The sequence below is a fragment of the Nylanderia fulva genome, unplaced genomic scaffold (genome assembly GCF_048542155.1).
Source record: "Nylanderia fulva isolate GAGA-0341 unplaced genomic scaffold, ASM4854215v1 Scaffold1, whole genome shotgun sequence".
In the NCBI taxonomy this organism is placed as follows: Eukaryota; Metazoa; Arthropoda; class Insecta; order Hymenoptera; family Formicidae; genus Nylanderia; species Nylanderia fulva.
In genome coordinates this window covers 2,854,933-2,878,175 of record NW_028189192.1, presented here as the reverse complement: position 1 = coordinate 2,878,175, position 23,243 = coordinate 2,854,933, and the positions used below count along the sequence as shown (strand labels likewise).

The following is a 23,243-nucleotide window of genomic DNA, read 5'->3' as shown; positions in this document are numbered from 1 at the left end:
TTTCCTAAATTGTTTCTTAGATGACGCTTCGATAGCGTTTTTACGGTGGAAAATATTGTATATTGCATAATTGATCCAATTGCATGCATGCGGGCAAATTACTCCGCATTTAAAAATAAATATTCCCAATTCACAAGAGAAGAATGGAAAAAGATAGATGGTAAGAAAGCTGAGATTAATAAAGACCGAATAAAACCATTTTATATATTTATACATATATATCATTTAATGTAAAAGGAAACGTAAATAGAATTTGTGCTCGCGGTTGAGAAATTTGCTTCCACTCTCGCATTTATAAAATGTATATATATATATACATATTTTCATTTTCTTCCTCTTTCTTTCATCTTTTTTCCATTTAAACATTCCAGCCCTAAATTATGACGGGCTTTTATATATTTATATACATAAACACATTTATAATTATTATTACATTTACATTTTATATATATATTTATATATTTTATTTTGTATATCTTTTATGACATTTTTCATTTATCTTTACATTTTCATTTACAATTACATTCATCGACACGCGATCCTCTCATTTGTATCTGAGCAGAACATGTGGGACTGCGGATCCGCCGAGTGGCGAGTCGTGCGAGAAGGACAGCGATACACGTCGCCTCGCGGCGGCGCGCTGTTACGTTCGTCGACCGACTGCGGGGTTCGGGTTCGTGTTCGTGTTCGTGGGGTACGACGGCGCGACGCGACACGGTGAGATTTGGGGTCCGACATGTTCCATCGGCAATGCGGCCAACGTGTCACCCTCAGCAACAACAATTGCACCGCTACCCGCAACTTCTCCGAGTACAATTACGGTCTGGTGTTCAGTGCCGAGCCGCTCCAGGATGACGAGGTGTTCGAAGTCACCATCGACAAGAAGGTACACGCGCGCGCGCGTTTCACACATACACGCACATGTATACACATGGAATACGATTCCTTCCCCTCGAGTTACATCGTTACGTGCATCCTAGTAACAGTGCGCTGTCAATTTTGTCGAATTATTACGGACTACGAAATGTCTTGTGTGTACACGTGGTGCAGTGTTTTGTGTTTGTCTATAGGTAGAAACATCCTGCATTTTTCTTTCATCGAGTGTCTTCGCAGCTTTGATTTTTTTTAGAGATATATGATAACACACACATTAATAAACATGTATTTTATGAAAATTCGTTCATCTGTTTATTAAGTTTGCAAAAACTAATATATATAAAAATATTTAATGTTAAGTTGGCATAAATTTAAACAATTAACCTGAGAAAAAAATAGGCCAACTAAACAATCTAATGTTTGGATGTTGAATGGCTTAATTTATCATATAATCTTGAAAATATCATATATTCATTAATAGTATAATAAAATAATAAAATATATATCTTGTATACAGATGATATCATGGAGTGGCAGTATAGAAATTGGTGTGACAGAATGCGATCCAGAGACATTGGACATACCATCCTGTGCCATAAATCTACGTCATGGATCTTGGATTATGACCGGCTGCGGCATAGTTCACGATGGAGATCGAATTGTCGATTTATATGGAACGGATCTTAATGATCTGGAGGAGAGCAATACTGTAGGAGTAATGCGAACATCCAATGTAATTTCTAATTCATTAATTTATGATTTAATAATACTTTAAAGATAATAATTAATAATAATTTTCTATTTGCAATTGCAGCATGAACTGATATTCTACGTCAATGGTATTTCACAAGGCATCGCTGTCAGCAACATTCCGGAGCGTATTTTTGCTGTTGTAGATATGTACGGTGATTGTGTACAAGTCAGCATAGCTAATCCCAGACTTGCTACTTTGTGTAACATGCCAAAAGACGAAGTCGAGATTAACAATGATTACGTTATGGGTGAAACCTCCAGTTCCTCAACAACAAATCTAGTCGCTAACTTAAATGTTAATTTAAATGTTAATGTAAATGTTAATTTACCGAAAAATCCTACCCCTGCCGCAATAAGGGAAGATAGATTGAAGTTTCATGAGAGAGTCGGAACGTTAGTGAAGCTGTCCAATAATGCCAGAACTGCCGAGAGGCGGAGACCACTCGATGAGTTTAACAATGGTGTTGTAATGACACATAGGCCACTGCGGGATAATGAATTATTTGAAGTAAGTATCCAGCGATGCATGTAAAATTATTATTGAAGAATTTTCTTGTAAATTGCAATAGCAATTTAATTTACTGACTTTCTTGCAATCATAATTTTATATCAGAATTATATTTATCAGATTTTATTATCAGAATTATGTCAGAATTATTTATAATTGTTTATTTATGTTATACATTGCAAAACTATTGCTTATAGATACGAATAGATAGGCTAGTTTACAAGTGGTCGGGAAGCATAGAAGTCGGCGTTACAACCCACAGTCCTACAGCACTAGAATTTCCGGCAACAATGACCAATATGCGTTCCGGCACGACGATGATGTCCGGCTGTGGTATTTTGACAAACGGCAAAGGTACACAACGGGAATACGGAGAGTTTAACTTGGACGAATTAAGGGTAAGATTTAAAGCCAGATTTATAAAGCTAAATCTATATTTTGTATTTTTGTTTGCAATTTATTGTGTATTATTTTTTAGGAAGGAGACCGTGTGGGAATGATTAGACAGAGTAATGGAGATCTTCATTATTTAATAAATGGTCTGGACCAAGGTATCGCTGCCAAAGTACCAACAGGTGTATGGGGTGTAATAGATCTTTATGGAATGACTGTAAAAGTAACCATAGTTGATCGCGACGAAAGGGAAGAGCAAAATCTGGTGACAAGGAGAAACACATTACAGTTACAAGGTCTGGAAAGCGAAGGTAATAATATGATATACAGATATCAAGTTTCTGTAGAAATGAAATGTGTTGTTAACTATATAGTATATGATATACTGAATTTTGCAGAAGCTGGAGAAGAGGAATTGCCCGATAGACTAATGTTTCATCCTTGTTGTGGCACACATGCCGATGTAATCAACAACGGACGTACAGCACATAGACCTAAGTAAGTGAAAGAATATATTTATTATCCTACCTTCTTTCTACGACATCTGATTTCTTCTAACAATATATATAAATATTTTTTTCAGCGCCATAGATGATTTCAATAACGGTGTGGTATTAACTTCGAGACCGCTGAAGCCCAATGAACTGTTTGAAGTCCGATTAGACAAAATCGTTACAAAATGGGCCGGTTCTATCGAAATAGGAGTCACCACGCATTCCCCAACGGAGCTAGAGTTTCCCTTTACTATGACGAATGTCAGGTAGGTAAGATCGGGCGCATCGGTTCTAAGCAATCTTACAATCAATCACTAGAAGAACTGTAAAGTGCGCGGTAAGTTGTTTACCCGCTTATGTTATTGCTCGAAGGTGGCTCATATCGCTTGCAGATCCGGCACGTGGATGATGACGGGCAACGGCGTGATGCACAACGGTACTACGATGATAGATCAATACGGTCAAAATCTGGACCGTCTGCAGATCGGTGATCGTGTGGGCGTGATGAGAAAGGACAACTCGACCCTGCACTTTTACGTGAACGGCGCCGATCAAGGTGTGGCTGCAATGAATGTACCCGAAAGAGTCTACGGGGTGATCGATCTCTATGGACAGGCTGCCCAAGCTACCATAGTTGATAACGTGGACTTTTATAGTCCGACCACGAATAATTCCAGTTTTAGCAATACAACGTTGTACAGGTGCGATTATCCCATAGAATTTGAGAGACGTTATCGATTTATTGATATTGTATCGTTGAATATGTGATGTGCGAATTGTGCGAATCTGTTGACAGCGATCTGAGGTTTCATCACGTACATGGTAAAAATGCGAGAATCACGAATAACGGTTTAACGGCATCCAGACCGCGAGCTCTGGGTGAATTCAACGAAGCCATTGTAATTGCGAATCGCGCGTTACGTGACGGTGAAATGTTCGAAGTGACAATAGATAAAATGGTCGCCAGATGGTCCGGTGCTATAGAAGCAGGTAATTACTATCCCAATTGTATATCTGTCAAATATAATAATGAAATGCTATTGCATACAATTTCTCGATATAAAATTACAGGTGTTACTGTGATAAGACCTGATGAATTGGAATTCCCATCTACGATGACGGATATCGATCACGACACGTGGATGCTCTCGGGATCGACGGTAATGCGCGATGGCGTTACATTGCGCAATAATTACTCTTGCGATTTAGACAAATTGATCGAGGGCAATCGGATCGGAATGATGCGGTGTTCGGACTCTTCCTTGCATTATTATTTGGACGGAATAGATCAAGGTCCCGCTTGTACGGGTCTCCCGTCGAACGTTTATCCAGTAATCGATCTTTATGGGCAATGCGCTCAGGTATAACGAATGATGCTATATAATAATAATCGCACGTTTTTTTCAATGTAATTAATTCAAAGTGATTTATTTCAGGTGACGATTGTGTTGCCTGAACGCAGGGATCCTCTGACACAGCAATATTTACCATCGGAGAACAGTATTAGTCAACAACCTACTTCGGTGATCCAACCTCAGGTGCAAACGGAGATTCTACACAAGTTTCACGAATCAGTCGGACTAAACATACAACTGAATAGTGATAGGACGGTGGCAACTAGATGCAGGGAGTACAATAATGCCGTACTGTTGAGTGACACGCCGTTGGAAAATAACGAGCTTTTCGAAATCGCGATTCAGGAAGTAGCGCGTGAATGGAGCGGTTGTCTGAGGATAGGCGTCCTGAGTAACGAAACGGGAAACTGGTTGACTTCGATGAATCTTGTGCCCGGTATGACGTCCATACCCAGCGACGCTTGGTATCTGACGGGTAACGAAGTGAGACATATGGGTTTTGCACTCACCTCGAATTACTGCACGAGTCTGGATTGGTTGCGAGTGAACGACAAAATCGGCGTGAAACGTACACCCGAAGGCAACCTCAAGTTCTACATGAACGGCGAGGATATGGGTGTGGCGGCGTCTGACGTTCCGGAGATGGTGTATGCGGTGATCGAGCTCTTCGGCAGCACTGTGGCCGTGAACATCACTAGCAGCAAACAACAAAATCCCGCGATATCTCCCAACGCCAGTCTGAGACTGCAAGATTCGTTGGAACTCTTGCTGGACCCGATGCCGCCAAGAAATGACACGGGAATGGATACATCTATCGACGTGTCCGAGGGAAAATTGATGAACGAGGCGACACTTACACCAACGCAATCCGCTGTCGTTGGCTTAACAGCTGGCGACGGGGATTGGAGCTATGAATTCCACGAAAATCATGGTAGGAACATTCAGCTGGAAACAAAGACGATCGCTAGGCGAGTGGCCAGTTACAATCAAGGTGTAGTAATGTCCAGTCGTCCATTAATAAAGGGCAAACCATTCCAAGTGAAGATAGAGAAGTTAAACGAACGTTGGGTATCGAATATCCTTTGCGGCGTTTCTTGCATAACGCCGGAGAAGCAGACGAGCTTTCCGTTGACGGCGCTGGGCTTTAAAAAACACTCGTGGATCATTTGTAGCGATTGGATATTTCACAACGGCATGAGGGTGAAGACGAAGTACGGCGCCGGCTTGGAAAATCTTCAATGCAACTCTATCGTGGGTCTACTGATCGACGAAGACATTCGATTGCATCTGTTCATCAACGGCATTGATCAGGGTGTGGCCGCGACCGATTTGCCGCCATATGTCTTCGCCGTGATCGATCTGTACGGTCAGTGCGAGCAGGTGTCCATCGCGGGCGTCAACGAGGAATCCACTTACACAAACGTCGCCATCGACAATGCGCTCGTGGCCCCTATTGAATGCACGAGTGTAGAAGCGGAAGACGTGGAAAATTCGCGCGAGAAAGCAGACCTAGAGCGACACGAGAAGGAGAATGCAATGGCGACTACTTCTTCAGACCTCTCACCGTCCTCGACGTCTCCCAGTGTACCGAGTCAATGTGGTTCGAGTACCAGGGATGGCAATCTCGAAGCCGAGTATTCATCTTTCGACAGCACGAATCTGGCAAACAATAGCCTAGCCAGCAAAGCTGCGTCGAGCGTTGACAGCAATAATTCGGACTCGTGTTCAGAGTTGAGTAACGAGTTGGTGCGAAGTGCCAAGAACAGAGCGTACCTGGATAACGCCGGACAAACGTCGTTGAACAACCAAGCTGAGAACAACTCAAGCGAGTCTAATCTCGACTCGACGGAGAATCGCACGCTCGTCAGCTTAAGCATCAGAAACGAATGTACAAACGTTGAGATAAATAACGCGACTAACATTAACATACAGAAAGGTATGGTCGCGAGCGCCAGCAACATGACCAGCCTGAACGCGGCGATCACAGCGACGAACGCGAACAATGCGATTAACGAAAGCATAGCGTCCAATAGTCAAGTCAATAGCAGCGCGCAGCAGAACAATTTGTCGGATCTTCCCAACAACGTTTGTTCTGGCTTCCATGAGCCGCGATCCTACGCGAATCGGGACAACGCCGCGTCGATGATGCGCGACAACTCGATTTTCAACGGGAACATACTTCCGAGCCAGAACGCGATCAACCAGACGCGGGACGCGTCCTCGATTCCCCTGATACCGTCATCGTTACCGTCCACTCCACTCGGCTCTACCATCGTCACGTCGTCGAGGAAATGCGAGTATCTGAAGGCATGCATACAGCTGAAGAAGTCACTTGTTCTGCCAGACGAATTCTTCTCCGCCGACGAGATAGTGTGCTACTGCAGTGCGTGTTACAAGGTGGACGACGATAACGCGATCTGCAAGAAGGGCGAACCGCCTGCGGAATTCGCGATACCAGTCGGCTGGACCAGGTTCCCGTTGAAGCAAAGCATCAACGCTAATCAGATGCCACAGAGCACAACGGACAAATGGCACGTTGCGTTTTACGGTATACGACTAGATGCGATAAGGTAATGAGATTTGACATTTTTCTCTTTTTGATCATATATTATTTATCATGTTAACTTATGTCTGGCGTGTATATAGATTGATTCTAGATAGAGGAGAGCTTATGACCAAAGAGCAATTAGACGTGAGCAACTTGACAGCGGGTACAAAAAGCGAGGAACAAAATCCGCAAGTTTCATTCTCGCCCAGCATCAAGTACGCTGCGTCCGATGAATTTACTAGAAAGTATCCGTAAGTAGCTTCTTATCTTATATAAAAAAATATTCACTCTTTTAGGACCTCGCATCAAATACATATTTTAGCTGTCGAATTGGCTGTTTTTTTCATATGTTGTTAAACAAAAGTAATAGACAGTTACTGATTTGCAGCCAGTCAAGTATGAAAAACTTAGCTTTTAGTTACAGCTTTTGTTCAGCAAGTCATAAGCTACAACATATGAAAAAAAACCAGTCAATTTCACTGAAAGTCAAAATCCTACGTATTTGGTGCGAGGTCCTCTACTAAAATCTGATTTAACTTTGTCAATTTTTTTTCACATGCAGGTATATCGATACGCAATCGAATAAAAAACTGAACGCGTCAACTGCGTTCCAATTGCTAGTAAGACCCGGCTCGTATACGATCAGTCCCGGCGACAAAGATAGCACCGAGTTGCATTGCGAATCCAGCAAATGGGCCACCAAAGAAGCCGGAGCCACTGTGATTGTCGCGCTGCTCGTTCATCTGGACGGATTCTAATCCGTGTCTGTTTCTGAAAGTGTTTCACGGACTCAAGTGTCATTACGTCGATCTACGGACCGTGAGTGATTGTACATACATACATACATACGATATGCCGACCATGTTGAGAGACAGTTTCGTGATCGATGTTTCAATTCCGTCGAAATCGCGCGTACATATTTATGTTAGACACCGCGTAAGTTATCCTCGTGCGCGTTCAGCCATTTAAGAATTGTGTCATCATGATTCACATGGTAGAAATTAATCCAAATTCTCTAGATCATCTCTTTTCAACGTTTATTGTGTACAGTACAGATATAATTGTAATAGAGTTTACGTTCTCGTTTATTTATACATAGAATATACTTAATATGTAGAATCCTCGAGCTTCAACTAGGAAGAGATTCGCCACGGATAGCTAACGATAGCTGGAAATTTTGTGATGCACCATAAAAGACCTTACCTTAAGTTTTAAATGTTTTAACACGCGCGTCCCATATATTTGTCGCTAGACTGGCCTAGGTTGATGCTCACGAGATCAAATAGCGTAAATGAAGTACGTATATGATATTACGCTGGTGACGATTAGAATCGCCGAAGAGAACACAAGTATTTTTGACGCCCATGCTTCACGCCTAATCGATATACCAAATCCCTAATTGTATTGCATTAGTAAGTAAATCTCAAAACACACGCGCGATACGATTTTTTTAACGCACTCTTCTGCAGCATCGATAGAAAAGAAAAACGAACCGTGTAATATGTCCATGTTGTAGAAATAAACAATGCAGGTGCATCTCGCATTGCCACAACCAAACGTGTGGCTTACGAATTAATTAGATATATCTCCATTTTTACGGCAAGAAAATTTATTTTAGAATTTATTCGATATCGCTCACGCACAATTATACGTTCGTAAGCTACACTGCTGACAAGAAAAAATAATATTAATATACAATTGTTCATGAAATGGAAATTTATTTCATGTATATTGGACCCAGAATCAATATCTCGACGAAGAAATGTATATACATTTTGTAACACTTAGAGTTTAATGATGGCTGAAGGTTGCAAACGCAGTTTAACGTTGATCGAGATATTGATTATGACTTGATTGTAAACTAAATGCAGCAGCTTATGGCAATAAGAGCTTAATAATTGAACAAGGGTCGCTGTGCAGGTGTCGTGCAAGAATCGATCGGCTTTTAGCATCAATATATTTTTGCTAATATACTTCGTCCGATGTCTTCTCGTCGATCACTTCTACGTGTAGTCACGTAAATCGCATGCTACGTTTCACACCCAAATTCGAACGTACTGATCCCAAGAGCAACTTGCCACCGCCATCCCGTTGCCAGCGACGCTCAGCGACGTCACTCTGTTCTCGTGGCCCGACAAAACACCTTGAAATAAGAACAAGCATTTTTAACGTTGACAAAAATAATACAACGACATCGATCTCATGATACATATATTTTATTATCATTTTGCATTCTAAAAATACAGTTTTTCAGCACGAGACACGAATCCATAGACTCACCATTGTGTTGGTTCTTCAATGTATCCCATATGTGAATAGAATTGTCGTCGCTGCCGCAAAATATGAACCTGCCGCTTAGAGACAAGCCGCACGACGTAAATCCGGGATTCGAGCTCGGCGGCTTGAAGGTGGCTAACTGCTGATCGGATCTGAAGTCCCACAGTCTCGCCGTCTTGTCCTCGGACGCTGTTACGAAACCTTGGCCGGAAGGATGATACTGATGAATGAACAAAACGTCAAGAATAAAGAATGAACCTAATAAATTCGCAACGTATGATCTGCTGAAATATCTTGAAAGTACTCACGCAGACGGAATTGACGTCGGCCTCATGACCGAAGAACGTCTGCTTGGCTTTCTCCTCTCGTAGATCCCACAGTTTACAAGTTTTGTCGACCGAGCCGGTGACATAAGTGTTGCCATCGGGAGACAAGCTGATGCTCACCACGTCGCCCGCATGCGCCTCGAAATCCGTTGTCTTCTTGTTGGCTTCGAGATCCCATATGCATCTACAGGTATACACCAGGTCAATTTTTGCCATTTGCCACAACTATACATGAAGTATAATTTGCCTATCTATCTTTCATCTCAACGTTACTTAATCAGATACATTTTCATGTCGCCGGATCCGGTAATGAGCTTCTTATCGTCCAGGAATCTGCAAGACGACAGGAATCCCTCGTAACCCAGCAACTCCCTCACGATCTTGGCGGATCCCGTAGCGTCCCGATTGTTCACATCGTAGACAGTGCACATGTTATCCATACCGCCACACGCGACAAAGTTGCCGGATTGCGCGAAAGCCACCGACATCACCCAGGCTGAACGTAATGGGATGACCTGCACCTTATTTCCACTCCATGAATCCCAGATGATCAACTTTCCATCCAACGAACCGGTCACGCAGTGCCTACACGTGCGAAAGCGTAGATCAGTTTAGATCATCGATTCTCTCAGTATTGACGACTGTAAAATATTTTCAAGGTACGATAAATTCTTTATTGAAGATTCATGAAATCTGCTTTAGACGATTTATATAATAGGCAATGAAATTCGAGAAATTGTATTATAATTTCATGTTTTATGTAATAGAAAATATATTTTAAAAAGTAAAATATCACATTATATGCAAATTATATGCAAATTATAGGTCGTCTAAGGTACTTGAAAGCTGACCAGAACTAACCGATTATCGCCACTGTAGTGCACCGAGTTAACTTTATTGATATGTCCCTTCAGCAACTTCTTAGTCGACAGTTTAACTCTCGGAGCATCTGCTACTCCATTACATGCTTGTTCCAATGTCGCGTCCTGCTGCTTTTTTTGCTCTTCCTAATGGAGTAAGTAATAAGACAGGGATAAGACAAATAAGAACAAACTATCGTTTATGCATATTAAAAATTATAATCGCATAGACAGGATATAACATTATAAAATGTTTAAACCTTGCACTTGTCAATGAGAGCCTCCAACTCTTTCTTCAGAGCTATAGTTTCTGCATCCTCTTTGCCCATTTTTACCGGTTTGTGTATGCGACGCGATTTTCGACCAACGTACGTAGAAGCAAAAGGAAACTAAACTACACCACTGACATGCGAAAACTGGCAAAATACGATTTTCCACAACACAGAAGAAGCCTCATGATCATCTACCCTACTGCCCCAGTAATTGTATTAAGTCGTCGGTTAATTCGATTTGTTGGGCATTAGTTCGACTCGTTCACATAATTTAATTATCTACATACATAGTGACACTTTTCGGAGAGAAAATATGCATATTTTATTTTTTAAAAGTACACAAATATTTCTCAAAGCGCAGGATGAAGCAGGTACAAAAAAAATTGTATAAAATGCAGATATATCTTATTGAAAGAGAAAGAAAAGAAGATAGTTAATTAAGAGATAGTATTTGGTGTTATAACGTAAATTATGCATATTCTTTACAGGCCAGATTAGACTGGAATGTTCATTACAAAACGTCACGGGCCGATGATGACATGTTCATCCAGGAACAAATTGTCGACACGACCAGCCGTTCTTTTCGACCACAAAAACTGTCGACCGTTTCGCTTTCGAGTTTCCCACTTTCTCCTATAAATGCCAGAATTTATGATATCGATGTGATTCATCGGACAGCAATTGGCGCCGGATAAACGCATATTTCTTAATCGTAATATATTCGAAAAGATAATATAAATTTATGTTGTAGATATATCAATCGAATTGAAAGACAAACGTGGTAAATCAAACAATTATCGTGAAATAGTACAGTAAAATGACAATTCCAGTTCTCATAATCAGTGCTTAAATAAAGCTATATATAGAACGTTGCGATATTGTGTAATTCTGGCATTACAATTGAACTGATAACAATTTTGATAACATATGAAAATGCCAAGTGTCACAAGAAGATTGACGTTGTCGATTATTTTGCTACTGTATCAAGGAAATCATCTTGCGGCAAGAAACGATGAAGGAGTCTGCAAGTTGAAGTTAAATCATGACGTTTACGTGTCTTCGAATGATCTTCGGTGTCAGGACAATACCTCGGATAATGATTTATGTGTCATCGAGCGATACAGACCTACGAAGGAATCTTGCATGTCGAATTTTGATGCAACAGGTACTTTAATTATCTCAGCATGTTTCATTAATTGCATTTAAAAGTTAATATTTTCAAAATATCTGCTATGTAGAAAATTCTATTTTATATATGTAATAAATATAAATATGTATTACATATTATGTAATATAAATATTACATTTTTATTATACACATATTACAATATAAAAATATATTTCATTTCATCAAATAAAATTAAAAGTTATTTTATCAAATTTCAATTATATTTTTAATTAAATTAATTGTATCTCTAATTAAATATATATTTTATTTTATCAATTAAGTATAAAAATAAGATAATTTTGCTTGTTTGATATATTTTTTATACATGAAAAATTCCACTGTTTATATTTTGATATATTTAACTTTTTTATATTTATTATTTAAATTACGTAATTTATAATACATATTTAATTGTTTTTGCAATAAGATTTTCGGCATGAAATGTTTTATTTTATCGACTGCGTAAGAAAGTCGATAAATTGTGGCCGCCATAACAAAAGTAACGACTATACTTCGTGATTCCCATGGTATTCCTGACTTTCTTTAACTTTTCATTAGGGATCATCTGAAATGATGGAGATTAATCACAAGTCGCTTAGGATTTCGCCGAAGTTCTAGATGTTTCCCCAGATTTTTATATATATATATATAGAAGTGCCATTGCATACAATTCCTACATTCCCGCCGTAAAAACGCTAAACTACGTACGGGGTACCGTAATTCCTGATTACGGCTCTGGGCGATGGCTTCCGTCAGTTTCCGCGCTCGCGGTGCGCAGTCGGCGCTAAGCGACGAACGCGGACGCTCGTCACCGAGGAGCGGTGCGGATCAGCGGGATCCCGGGTTATTCTGTCAGTCGGTGAGAGAAAGAGAGACAGAGCGATGTTTGGCGACAAAGGGACGACGATCGGACGCTGCGTAGCGTGGTGCTGCATCTTCCTGACGTACCACGTGGTCAGCGAGGCACCAGCAGCTGACGCTAACGGTATGTCATCGCGATCGCCCTTTCGGAGAACAACGAGATCGATACAAAAAAGGGAGAGAGAGAGAAAGAGAGAAATGTCAGCCTTGGTTATTTTTTCAAACAGCCGCAATAATGCAGAAGTCTGAAAGACGAGTTTTGTATAAGACGTCTGAATGAAAAGGCGTGTATTTGAATATTGATAACATAACATTTAGGTGATTCATTATTAAATCTTCTTCTTAGTCTTTATCATATATTTTATGCATTTTTTTCTGGACAAAATGATATTTATACATATATATATATATATATAAAAGATATATTAGAACTAAGAGGAGATTACATATATTAAAAAATGCATTGTTTACGTATAATTGTATAACACTTAGATGAAAAGTTATATTCATTATAATACATATATATATATATATATATATATATATACATATTTTTTTAATTGAAAATATATTAAATTATTAATATAAATTTTTAAAGTGTCTAACAGGCAATAAGAGTCAAATCGCTTAAAACTCTTAATTAAATTATTAAAATATAGATAAAAACAAGATGCATAATTCTAAAAGTTTATTATTTCAGAAATTTTTTTATCGAATTAAAATTATTTATGAATGAAAAAGGTCGTAATTTTTTAATATCAAAGAATATTCATTAATTTTCTTTTCTTTTTTTCATTCTTCTGCAATCAATCTCCAGATGTATTCTTAACACCCACGCACGTTGATTTCTTGATGAGAAAATTTCCGGTTTAGGAAATCCTATTTTAGCCACAATCGAGATTTTGCTGAAAGATATGCGGCAAACCGAAATTTGCGGCAGAGAGTTTAATAATATATAATTAATTTTTTCTTCTCTTGTGGAAAAAAATAACAGCGAAAGTCGATGTTTGTCGACCCCGGCTCGGGTGACAAGTTTCAGCTCTTTTTTTTTCCTCGAGGCGAGATGCGTGTCTGAAATAATATATTATTTTGTTTGCAAGACACACCTCGTTATCCTTACTAAATTAAACCAAAAAAGTGTTGAATAAACCTATAAATAATAGTCCTGAAACATATTATTTATCTTTAGCTCTCTTAATTAGAGCAACAATATTATATAATATGTAATTAATATTTCAAGTATGCGAAAAAACTTTGCAATAGTTTTGTACATCTGATTAATCGAAATCTGATGAATGTTTTGAAAATATTTTTTCGCGGATAAACGCAGATTCGAAGAATGTGCTAAAGATGAGGTCACAAAGGCTATCTGTGGGAGGCATATAATCTAAAGTTGAATATTTCTGTCTTGCGTGCTTTCGAACTTTCATATCATTGCTTAAATGATATATTATATAACGCGATCCTTTATTTTTATCGTAGCAACATAAACAGGGACGTTGTTTATATGGTAAAAATAAAGGATAGCATTTATGCGTCAGAGAATAATTTATCATTCAATTCTCGATGATCGAGAACGACATAACTAAAACGCAGCGTGACATAATCGTTTCGTTTATGGAACGTGAACTAATTTAATACATATGACTTTGTTCTTTTAGTCTGCACGTAACTGGATCGAGTGCGTGGTCCTTATCATATTTCATTTCCGTTGTTGCTCATCTCACGAGTGGAAACACGAGATCTCGAAATTTCTGGATTCATTCTACGATTCTGCTTTTTTATAATTCGGAAATTAACGTAAATCACATTCCTGCGAAATAAATACTAAATATATATATATATATCTTATCATTAATACTAGGCAGGATGAAAAAAGGTAAAATATTTTAAGGGGATTCAGTATGTCCAAAACAAGTGGAGTCTTTAATAAACTTTAAATGGGTCTGCAAATAAACTGTCTTTGAGATATTATTTTCATTTTTTTTATTTTTTATTAAAAATTTTTATTTTTATTATAATCTATGCAAAAAACAGCTGATATTTTACTATATCTTAAAGAAGATAAAATGGCCTTCCATGTCTATGCAATATCTATAATATTGCAAATATCTCAAAAATGGCTCATTTGCAGATCCATGTTCAGACTTTTTAACTTATTTTGAGGCATACTAAATATTTTACCTTTTCTTCAACATCCTGTATAGCATGCACATATTTCTGCGAGACTTTTTATACAATTTTCTCGTAAATTATTCAACAAAATGTATAACGTTTCGGCATATGTATAATTCTTCAATCGTCCTAAAGGAACCCTTCCTCGAATTTCCATGGATGTTCGAAATCGTCGTTCTAAGAATATCTCAAGAGTAGCTTGCGTAAGAGTGTTCGACGGCTCAGTAATATAAGCGGAGTGGAAATGCAGCTGGTGTACGTGCTGCGGTCCTCGTGGGCGCTACTTCTCGAGATGACATCACAATACGCCAGCTCGATGCGCGACGCTAACGAGTTCATCAGCTGGGTAGTTTAATGACGGATTCGACATATAGCTTTGTTAAACAAGGCGATCCCCGATGTTAAACAAGGACGATCTGCTTTCCAACTAGGTCTCCCCGAGTCTTTTCCTCTGGACGAAAATTAAATTTTGTAATTTTATTTTTCAACGAGACACTTTATTCTTCTTTTTAAAGAAGGATAATTTTATTAAAAAAATACGACAGTTGTAAAAAATTCTATACGATTGCACTAATTGTAAATGTACATCAACTATTATTTCTTTCTTCCGCGTTACGCTAATTTAGCTAATTATTATATTTCAGATGTCCTGGTATTTACCGTTGCATCCAACGAGACGGATGGCTTCCAAAGATATCTGAGGTCGGTCGAGGTCTACAAATTTCGCGATAACTTGAAGATTCTCGGGCTAGGCGAGCCTTGGAGAGGCGGTAACGTCGTGAAATATGCTGGCGGTGGATATAAAATCAATCTTCTCAAAAAAGCCTTGGAAGAATATCGGAACGATGAGAAGAAGATCATCTTGTTCACCGATAGGTTGGTACATCGTGATGCCGCCGAAAAAAATAATTTTTAGAATTTTTAACTTACTACAGAAGACGTATATATATATATATACATACGTATACATATTTCTTATACTTTCAGTTACGACGTAATATTTCTCGGTGATTTGTCTGCCATCGTCGAGCGATTCCTGAATACCGATGCTCGAGTTTTATTCTCCGCAGAGGCGTATTGCTGGCCGGATAAGTCCTTGGCGGCTAACTATCCGGCTGTATCGAGAGGCAAACGGTACCTGAACTCTGGGGGTTTCATCGGATACGCCTCCGACGTGTACGAGATCCTAGACAAGGCGACCATCAAGGACGAGGAGGACGATCAGCTGTTTTACACGACTGTCTATCTACAGGATGAACTTAGGCTGCGACACAAGATCAAGCTGGATCACAAATCCGAGATATTTCAGAATCTCTATGGTGCGGTAGGTAAGGGCAAGCGCGAATTTGTTATTTAATGAAGGGATATTAATTATAATTTAATTATTACTATTGTCGCGCGATATTGACAGCCGACGTGGAGCTCAGATTCAAAGGAGATGAGGCTTATCTTCAAAACATCGTTTACAACACGGTACCCTTGATCCTTCATGGCAACGGATTCAGTAAGTTGGTCTTAAATTCCTTGGGCAATTATCTGGCCCGTGCCTGGACACCGAACGAGGGATGTTTGTCCTGTTGGGACGGAACTATCGAACTCGATAAAACCATACTGGGAACGTATCCGGTTATTTTAATAGCCATTTTCATCGAACATCCTACGCCGTTCTTGGAAGAATTCTTTCAAGCTATCTATCATCAAGCCTATCCAAAATCGAGACTGCATCTGTTTATTCACAATAATGTACCCTATCACGAGAACGTAGTCTATGACTTCTTCGAGAAAAACGGCCGAGAATATCTGAGTGCGAAACAAATATTGCCGAGTGACGAAATCAGCGAGGTTGACGCGAGAAAATTAGCGCTGTAAGCATCTAGTATACTACTCTGCGACATCTACTTAAAGAATTAAAGCGCAATTTAATGTTAGAACGAATGACATTAGGAATGTTAAAGGACAATCTATTTCACAGGGAGCATTGCTTGTTGAAGGAGTGTTCCGGGTATCTGTCAGTCGACGCGATCGCGCACTTGGACAATGAACACACGTTGAAGTTACTGGTAGAGCAGCAAAGAGGAATCGTCGCACCCTTAATGATTCGACCATACAAGGCATGGAGCAACTTTTGGGGCGCCATAACGGACGACGGATTTTATGCACGGAGTTTCGACTACATGGAGATAATAAAAAATGAGCGAAGGTATATATCAATCTTCTATATTTTCAATTGACTATGATTGCATTGACTCATAATTCTACTTTAGAAGGAAGCAATTTATTCTAGAAAAGATATCGCGATTATCTAAGACTGCGTTTCTCGCGACTGGGATTAATAAGAATTTTTGTTTTATTTTTAATCATGACGATTTAGTTTTCCATCTCAGTATAAGTTACAATAACAATACATATCTGAGCCATTTTCTTAGAATCTACCATTTCAGTGTCTATTATAAAAACTTTACACGTTACCTGGGATTTATACGTGTTTTACCTAGTTTACGTATTGTTTCGGATCTCTCGCACTAATCGAAAGCGATGGAGAAGTCAGTCTTGAAAGACCTTCGATCGATGCTGTACATATTGTCCGCCGTGCACTCGTAAACCCCGGCGTCCATCTGAGTTGCAGGATCGATCTCGAGCTTCGATTTCACTTTGTCACCTTCTAATTGCCACTCATGTATCTGCAAGCGAAAGAGATATATCATTGAAACGATAAAATATCATAATTTATCGATTATGACAATTGTCAATTTGCTTATGCTTGAACATTTTTCCAACGAGAAGAATCTTTAAGCGCAAACGAGAGATTAATATTTTTAATGTATTGAAAATGTACACTGACATGTAGATAGTGATGCGTGTAAATCTCGGCGCCATCCTTGAACCACGTGATGTGCGGACGTGGATTACCGCGAGCGACGCAGAGGAAAGCTATTTTGTGTCCCAGAACATATTCCAGATCGAAGTGCGACGCCAGTAATATCTTGGCTCCCTAAAAGGATCAATGTCTCAACCATAATTTTAATTTTACAATTAGAGAGATAGGATGATAAAGAGGTTCTTCTTAGACACTCTTCTTCTTCAACATACGTTGTTATTGTTGTAATACTGATCACTTTCCGGATCACGGTACTTTCCGGTAATAGGCAATCCAATTTGCATGCGAGACTTGCTTCTACCTCTGGTCCGTCCTCTTCGACCAAGTGTCTCTTGGCAATTGAGCAATAGTATACCCAGCAGGATCAGCAGCAGCATGGAACGTGACATGATAATCTGATAAAAGCGGAATCAAATTCTTAATATTTTCCATACAATTTTTTTGAAGCTTGTAGATTCGAAACTATTCATTTAACTGATTTTCAAATCGGAGGAACGAGCGAAATTAATTACAATTAATAAGTTTTATTATTCTAGATTTATATAGCGCGTAAAACGTGAATGCTGGAAATCCTGCTCAATTCAAGCGTACTTATCGGAGCGAATGAGTGATGAGGATACTCACCGTATGTAGCAACGTTCGTCGATCACACGGAACTCCGATGCAACTGACAGTCACCTACCTACTCATTACTCCCCTAGTGTCCTCTCGTATCTATTACAGACTTATACGCAGATAAACTGTCTATTCGCTATAGTGCAGTGGTTATTCCTTTGGTCTACTACATGATCGCCATCAATTTCTATCAAATCTACGGACCGCTTAGCCATTAATTTAACAACCATATCTATTCCTTCCGGATGATTCACGTTTACAATTTGGAAATTGCGATTTTTATTTTTTTGCATTTTTTTCTCTTATATTAATTGTCCAACGCGAAAGACACGGTTCAATTGAAATTAAAACTCACGAGAATATATTGTATTATGCAGGATATTTTGAAATTTGCGAATCATCTGTTTATGGGAGATTCCTAAGATTATTTGGAGTTGATTTTTCTTCAGTAAAAATGGCGAGACACCAATAATTTTTGAGATATAAGTGATAGAAAATGAAGGTTTTTCGAAAATTAAACCATGTAGAATTGAAATATTAACAAAATCAAATTCTTCAATTAATTTCATGTAGAGTTTGCTTTAATAGAATTTTGATTTAAGACTTAATAATTATTACAAAAATACATGATGGCAATTTAATCAAATCTCGACATTTTTGCTGAGGAAAAATTATCTCCGAATGATTTCAGGAATCTGCTAGAAAGGTGATTCGCGAATTTTGGGGCATCCTGTATATAACAGAGAAATTAAAATCGCAGAAAAAAATAAAAGAAATTACAGTAAAAAAAATAAGCATACTTCCAACGCGTTTGTAATGTCCGTGCTAATTATTTATTTCATGTTTGCTGTGTAGATGATTGCGGTTCGTCGATGGCAACGCAGCGAAATATGCCCTTCCATATAACACTTTCGCGGCACGACACAATTGCCTTGTTAAATTCGCAGTGATGATGAACCATTTTCGATATATATTCCTCGCGCTACCCTTTATAATACTCAATCATGCTTTAACAAATAAGATCTGTGGGAGGGGAACCTCCCGGATTCGTATCTCTTCGCACATCTCATTGACAATGAATCTGAATGAATCTGTTTTGCTCGTATTAAAGAAAGAGACAAGCTATAGTCAGTCGTGCAAAATATTTCACGATGCATATTTATATATTTGCTGTATAAATTTTACATCGTTAATTTATAGGTTGTAGAATAGATAGAGAAAAGGGCGAAGAAAGAGTGCTTGGGCTTTGTTATCAATTGTATAGTGTGTGAACTTTCGATCAACTTAGACAATCTCAAAAAGAGATCTCCCGTTTCTCGCACAATCTCTCCATCTGTAGCTAATAACGCGTCTGTTTTGTCTCAGGTAAAAATCTATCAAGTAGTAAATCTCTTCTTAATATAACAAATATCTGTCAGCTATGATTGAAAAAAAATATTATTCATTCTAGTGCACTAGATGTGGAGCTACGATCGGACGCGTTTAATACGAGATCATGACGTAGTCCGTTCTGAAGCCCCGACGATCAACGGCATACTGATTGTCCGCCTGACATTCGTAGTATCCCGCGTCCTTCTGCGTTGCAGGATCGATCTCCATTTTCGATTTTATCGTGTCGTTGCCGACCGGCCACTCGTGCACCTGGCGATTTAAACGATTCCCTCGATTCTCACGTGTGATAAATATTCTTTTAATTTAGTGTGGATTTCTTTTAGGACGGTGAATGTCTCCTCTCTTTAACTTTAACGGCAGATCGAGACCTACCTGGAAGAATTTGTGATGGTACAGCTCGATCCCATCCTTCAACCAAGTGATTTCCGGTCTAGGGAAACCGGTGGCCACGCAGAAGAACGTGATCTTCCTGCCCAGCATATAATCCAGCTCAAAGTGCGACGCCTTGACGATTTTGGCACCCTGCGAAAAATTCGATTATCACATGATTCATCACTAGATTTCTAATTATCACCATTTATCACGTCTCACACGGTTGAATTAACTCACATCTTTGTTTTCATAATAGTGCGCGCTAGCAGGATTTCGATTAGGTATCAGGATAGGCATCCGCGAACCATATATTCTTCCTCGGCCGCGACCTCTTCCTCCTCTACCTCCGCCGCCCTTCTGTGCTTCTGTCATCATCATTAGGGCCGTTAATAGGAACAGATAGAACAGCCGGCATCTCGTCATTTGTTCTACAACCAGAGATAGAGAGAGAGAGAGACTTTTGACGAGATCGGGACGACCAACGACGCAGACGGACTCGTTCGCGCGGACACTTTATATACCTTTCCAAGTCGTCTATCACTATTATATATACGTGGCTCATAATCCGTCACTCTATTATATTATACTATTATATTATATTAAATCTATTGGCGAGAGCGCGTGAGAGTTCGATGATGAGGCAATAATGATGAAGGTAATCTATAATGTAACCGCGCGCGTTTCACGCAATTCACGCGACATACGCTCTACTGCACTCTTACCGGGAGAATTTGAAGGACTCGGCTGATCCCTGACACGCAGAACGTATTACGGAGACCGGATCCGCTAGACCCTACCGCCTAAAATACGAATGGATCACACAACCCGCGTCAGACACACGTAGTCACACGCTGGTGTGACAAGAGTTATGAATCTCAATTGGATAATTATGCATAACCCATTGCCAAGTATGTTCATCGGCCAATCGTGGCTACCACGAAATTACCACCATCACCTTACAAAACACTTAAGCGATGACCTCCGCAAAAACAAACGCGACGTTCAAGTCCACAAGTACGTCTGCTTGTTGCGCTCGTTGCACGCGCTCTCGTTTCCGTTGTCTCTCGACTCTCGCTCTCTCGGTTCGTCGAATCACGTTGATACACATCTGTTTCAGGGGACTGTGGAACGTGCCGTTTGTCAGTAACTGCTACTTGATCAATGCGACCATTATAGCGAACAAGGCGACCCGACCGACCTACGAGGATGCCGATCTGGATACGGAAATGGCCTTCGCTCACGGAAACCGGCAGAGGGGTCTCTTCATGTACGTCAGTAACAGGCTCGAATTCGGCCATCTCGTCAATCCCGATACCTACAACATCCAGCTTACTTATCCAGAAATGTACCAGATCATGGACAATAAACTAGACTGGGAGAAGAGATATATTCATCCGAATTACAGCGAGAACTTCAATCCCGATAAAAAACCAATACAGGTACATTTTACGTTAATGATTTCTCAGAATTGCTACTTTTGTCATTTTCCTGTACTTATACAAGCCTACTGTTTACAGCCGTGTCCTGATGTCTATTGGTTCCCCATCTCTACTCTCAAGTTTACTAGTGAACTTATTGGAATTGTCGAGACTTATGGACAATGGTCCGACGGGACTAATCATGTAAGTCATATAATCATTAATTTATAGCGTATGATGTAATTGAAAGTCTTTATACTGTATATAACAATTTTCGACAGGACCTACGCTTGACGGGTGGCTACGAAAACGTACCTACTCGTGATATTCACATGAATCAAGTTCAATACGAACCACAATGGTTGTATTTTTTGAAAGAATACGTTAAACCGTTGCAGGAGCTCGTCTTCACTGGCTACTATCATGATGTAAGATTCATTTATATATATATCGGTTCTCTTTTTAGGATTCTCGACTGGAGTCCGGATACGAAGCGGTACCGACTCGCGATATTCACATGAACCAAGTCGATCTCGAGGACGCCTGGTTGAAATTTCTCAAAGATTACGTCAGTCCCTTGCAACAGCATGTCTTTACAGGATACGAGGACTACGTAAGATTTTGAAATGCCGGTATATGGAAGTGTTCTTAACGCGCACACAGATATCTCGCATTGCACTCGGGTAAACGCATAGCTTTCGGGTTATACGATCTGCTTTCGTAGTCTGGTTGTACCACTTCGTAACGGATGGAATTGGAATATTTCTGCATCATATTTAGAATTATCTTAGATAGCAAGCGTACGCCATTTTAATTTTTATGACATTTTATTGTCTAATGAGGTCAGTTTGCTACTTGGGATGTCAACAAAGCTTTTGAAAAGAAAAGCTATATTTATCGCGGTAGATTAGTCTAGGTCGAACGGATTGTGCCATTTTAATTTAATGTTGACAGCCACCGCGGTCGCTCATGAATTTCGTCGTAAGATATCGCCCGGACGAGCAGCCATCTTTGCGGCCGCATCACGACTCCTCGACTTATACTATCAACATCGCCCTGAATCAGGCAGGTGTGGACTACGAGGGTGGCGGCTGCAGATTCATCCGGTACAATTGCTCCGTCACCGACACAAAGCCTGGTTGGATGCTAATGCATCCCGGAAGATTGACGCACTATCACGAAGGGCTGCGAGTGACCGCGGGCACGCGTTACATTATGATCTCCTTCGTGGATCCGTGATGGAACTCATCGTGCATCTATAAATTATTCAACTGCCAATGTATTATAAATATAAGAAAAGATTACGAAAGATAGCGTGAGCTATCGAAAAGAACTGTAATTCTATATGAACAATGTTCATTGTTGTCAGCTAGAAATGTCAATTGCCACTCATGGACTGAATAGTGCATTTAACAGAAATGACAGAAACTGCTTAATCAATGTATTATTTTTGTACTTCAATGTAAATGTATGTCCAAGCGTGTTTTTTATAGTTAGCAATCGTAAATTTGTACAAAAATAAAACATATATATATATATACACACGCAAAAAATTACAATAATTATATTTAAACTTGCTACAAACCATACGAATCAATAATAAAGTTTATAATAATGTTATTGAGAGCATAAGTATATTTATCATCATTTGTATTAATTCTTATTTTCTATTTTTAGACACAAGACAGGAGAAGGGTTTAAA

At 39.4% G+C, this 23,243-nt stretch overlaps 5 protein-coding genes across 10 annotated transcripts; 2 read left to right on the top strand and 3 right to left on the bottom strand.

The window, feature by feature from the left end:
• The first annotated feature begins 593 nt into the window (after positions 1 to 593).
• Neurl4 (neuralized E3 ubiquitin protein ligase 4) lies at positions 594 to 8,484 on the top strand. Of its 2 annotated transcripts, XM_029299585.2 has the most exons (13): positions 595 to 886; positions 1,394 to 1,609; positions 1,691 to 2,137; positions 2,335 to 2,535; positions 2,616 to 2,841; positions 2,929 to 3,028; positions 3,114 to 3,290; positions 3,417 to 3,725; positions 3,821 to 4,014; positions 4,096 to 4,385; positions 4,461 to 6,949; positions 7,026 to 7,178; positions 7,490 to 8,484. In XM_029299585.2, exons 1-13 carry the CDS (start codon positions 737 to 739, stop codon positions 7,683 to 7,685), a joined length of 5,148 nt encoding a protein of 1,715 aa, XP_029155418.2. In that variant the 5' UTR covers positions 595 to 736; the 3' UTR covers positions 7,686 to 8,484. The 2 variants fall into 2 exon arrangements, with proteins under 2 accessions (XP_085335559.1, XP_029155418.2); XM_085479433.1 differs by having other exon boundaries at positions 594 to 886; positions 2,616 to 3,028.
• Gbeta76C (guanine nucleotide-binding protein subunit beta-2) lies at positions 7,948 to 11,438 on the bottom strand. Its single transcript, XM_029299596.2, has 6 exons — positions 10,651 to 11,438; positions 10,392 to 10,537; positions 9,816 to 10,115; positions 9,513 to 9,714; positions 9,208 to 9,424; positions 7,948 to 9,070 (listed from the first exon to the last, which is right to left on the bottom strand). The coding sequence occupies exons 1-6, from the start codon at positions 10,717 to 10,719 to the stop codon at positions 8,964 to 8,966; spliced, it is 1,041 nt and encodes a 346-aa protein (XP_029155429.1). The 5' UTR covers positions 10,720 to 11,438; the 3' UTR covers positions 7,948 to 8,963.
• Positions 10,545 to 23,161, top strand: Plod (procollagen lysyl hydroxylase). 3 transcript variants are annotated; one of them, XM_029299591.2, is made up of 9 exons: positions 10,545 to 11,827; positions 15,511 to 15,742; positions 15,854 to 16,194; positions 16,278 to 16,731; positions 16,839 to 17,066; positions 21,241 to 21,562; positions 21,641 to 21,745; positions 22,008 to 22,154; positions 22,496 to 23,161. In XM_029299591.2, exons 1-9 carry the CDS (start codon positions 11,590 to 11,592, stop codon positions 22,778 to 22,780), a joined length of 2,352 nt encoding a protein of 783 aa, XP_029155424.2. In that variant the 5' UTR covers positions 10,545 to 11,589; the 3' UTR covers positions 22,781 to 23,161. The 3 variants fall into 3 exon arrangements, with proteins under 3 accessions (XP_029155424.2, XP_085335567.1, XP_085335565.1); XM_085479441.1 differs by lacking the exon at positions 22,008 to 22,154 and adding an exon at positions 21,823 to 21,969 and having other exon boundaries at positions 10,562 to 11,827; XM_085479439.1 differs by lacking the exons at positions 10,545 to 11,827; positions 22,008 to 22,154 and adding exons at positions 12,667 to 12,815; positions 21,823 to 21,969.
• LOC114928427 (immunoglobulin domain-containing protein oig-4) lies at positions 17,068 to 18,880 on the bottom strand. The gene is made up of 4 exons (XM_029299602.2): positions 18,369 to 18,880; positions 17,957 to 18,139; positions 17,709 to 17,858; positions 17,068 to 17,547 (listed from the first exon to the last, which is right to left on the bottom strand). The coding sequence occupies exons 2-4, from the start codon at positions 18,131 to 18,133 to the stop codon at positions 17,389 to 17,391; spliced, it is 486 nt and encodes a 161-aa protein (XP_029155435.1). The 5' UTR covers positions 18,134 to 18,139; positions 18,369 to 18,880; the 3' UTR covers positions 17,068 to 17,388.
• LOC114928426 (immunoglobulin domain-containing protein oig-4) lies at positions 19,504 to 21,152 on the bottom strand. 3 transcript variants are annotated; one of them, XM_029299599.2, is made up of 4 exons: positions 20,846 to 21,152; positions 20,361 to 20,551; positions 20,124 to 20,273; positions 19,504 to 20,000 (listed from the first exon to the last, which is right to left on the bottom strand). In XM_029299599.2, the coding sequence occupies exons 2-4, from the start codon at positions 20,544 to 20,546 to the stop codon at positions 19,842 to 19,844; spliced, it is 495 nt and encodes a 164-aa protein (XP_029155432.1). In that variant the 5' UTR covers positions 20,547 to 20,551; positions 20,846 to 21,152; the 3' UTR covers positions 19,504 to 19,841. The 3 variants fall into 3 exon arrangements, with proteins under 3 accessions (XP_029155432.1, XP_029155433.1, XP_029155431.1); XM_029299600.2 differs by lacking the exon at positions 20,846 to 21,152 and adding an exon at positions 20,645 to 20,823; XM_029299598.2 differs by lacking the exon at positions 20,846 to 21,152 and having other exon boundaries at positions 20,361 to 20,638.
• Positions 23,162 to 23,243: the final 82 nt, after the last annotated feature.

What these genes read in the sequence shown, in the direction of transcription:
- Neurl4 (XM_085479433.1), top strand. Translation starts at nt 737, where the DNA reads ATGTTCCATCGGCAATGCGGCCAACGTGTCACCCTCAGCAACAACAAT. An exon ending in TTTATGGGCAATGCGCTCAG is followed by an intron (nt 4,386 to 4,460) that starts GTATAACGAATG and finishes GATTTATTTCAG; the next exon opens with GTGACGATTGTGTTGCCTGA. An exon ending in ATACGACTAGATGCGATAAG is followed by an intron (nt 6,950 to 7,025) that starts GTAATGAGATTT and finishes GCGTGTATATAG; the next exon opens with ATTGATTCTAGATAGAGGAG.
- Gbeta76C (XM_029299596.2), bottom strand. Translation starts at nt 10,719, where the DNA reads ATGGGCAAAGAGGATGCAGAAACTATAGCTCTGAAGAAAGAGTTGGAG. An exon ending in CTCTCATTGACAAGTGCAAG is followed by an intron (nt 10,538 to 10,650) that starts GTTTAAACATTT and finishes TTACTCCATTAG; the next exon opens with GAAGAGCAAAAAAAGCAGCA. An exon ending in CACTACAGTGGCGATAATCG is followed by an intron (nt 10,116 to 10,391) that starts GTTAGTTCTGGT and finishes TCGCACGTGTAG; the next exon opens with GCACTGCGTGACCGGTTCGT.
- Plod (XM_029299591.2), top strand. Translation starts at nt 11,590, where the DNA reads ATGAAAATGCCAAGTGTCACAAGAAGATTGACGTTGTCGATTATTTTG. An exon ending in GTCGAATTTTGATGCAACAG is followed by an intron (nt 11,828 to 15,510) that starts GTACTTTAATTA and finishes ATTATATTTCAG; the next exon opens with ATGTCCTGGTATTTACCGTT. An exon ending in GACGCGAGAAAATTAGCGCT is followed by an intron (nt 16,732 to 16,838) that starts GTAAGCATCTAG and finishes TCTATTTCACAG; the next exon opens with GGAGCATTGCTTGTTGAAGG.
- LOC114928427 (XM_029299602.2), bottom strand. Translation starts at nt 18,133, where the DNA reads ATGTCACGTTCCATGCTGCTGCTGATCCTGCTGGGTATACTATTGCTC. An exon ending in AGTATTACAACAATAACAAC is followed by an intron (nt 17,859 to 17,956) that starts GTATGTTGAAGA and finishes TGATCCTTTTAG; the next exon opens with GGAGCCAAGATATTACTGGC. An exon ending in ACACGCATCACTATCTACAT is followed by an intron (nt 17,548 to 17,708) that starts GTCAGTGTACAT and finishes TTTCGCTTGCAG; the next exon opens with ATACATGAGTGGCAATTAGA.
- LOC114928426 (XM_029299599.2), bottom strand. Translation starts at nt 20,546, where the DNA reads ATGACGAGATGCCGGCTGTTCTATCTGTTCCTATTAACGGCCCTAATG. An exon ending in ACTATTATGAAAACAAAGAT is followed by an intron (nt 20,274 to 20,360) that starts GTGAGTTAATTC and finishes AATTTTTCGCAG; the next exon opens with GGTGCCAAAATCGTCAAGGC. An exon ending in ACCATCACAAATTCTTCCAG is followed by an intron (nt 20,001 to 20,123) that starts GTAGGTCTCGAT and finishes TTAAATCGCCAG; the next exon opens with GTGCACGAGTGGCCGGTCGG.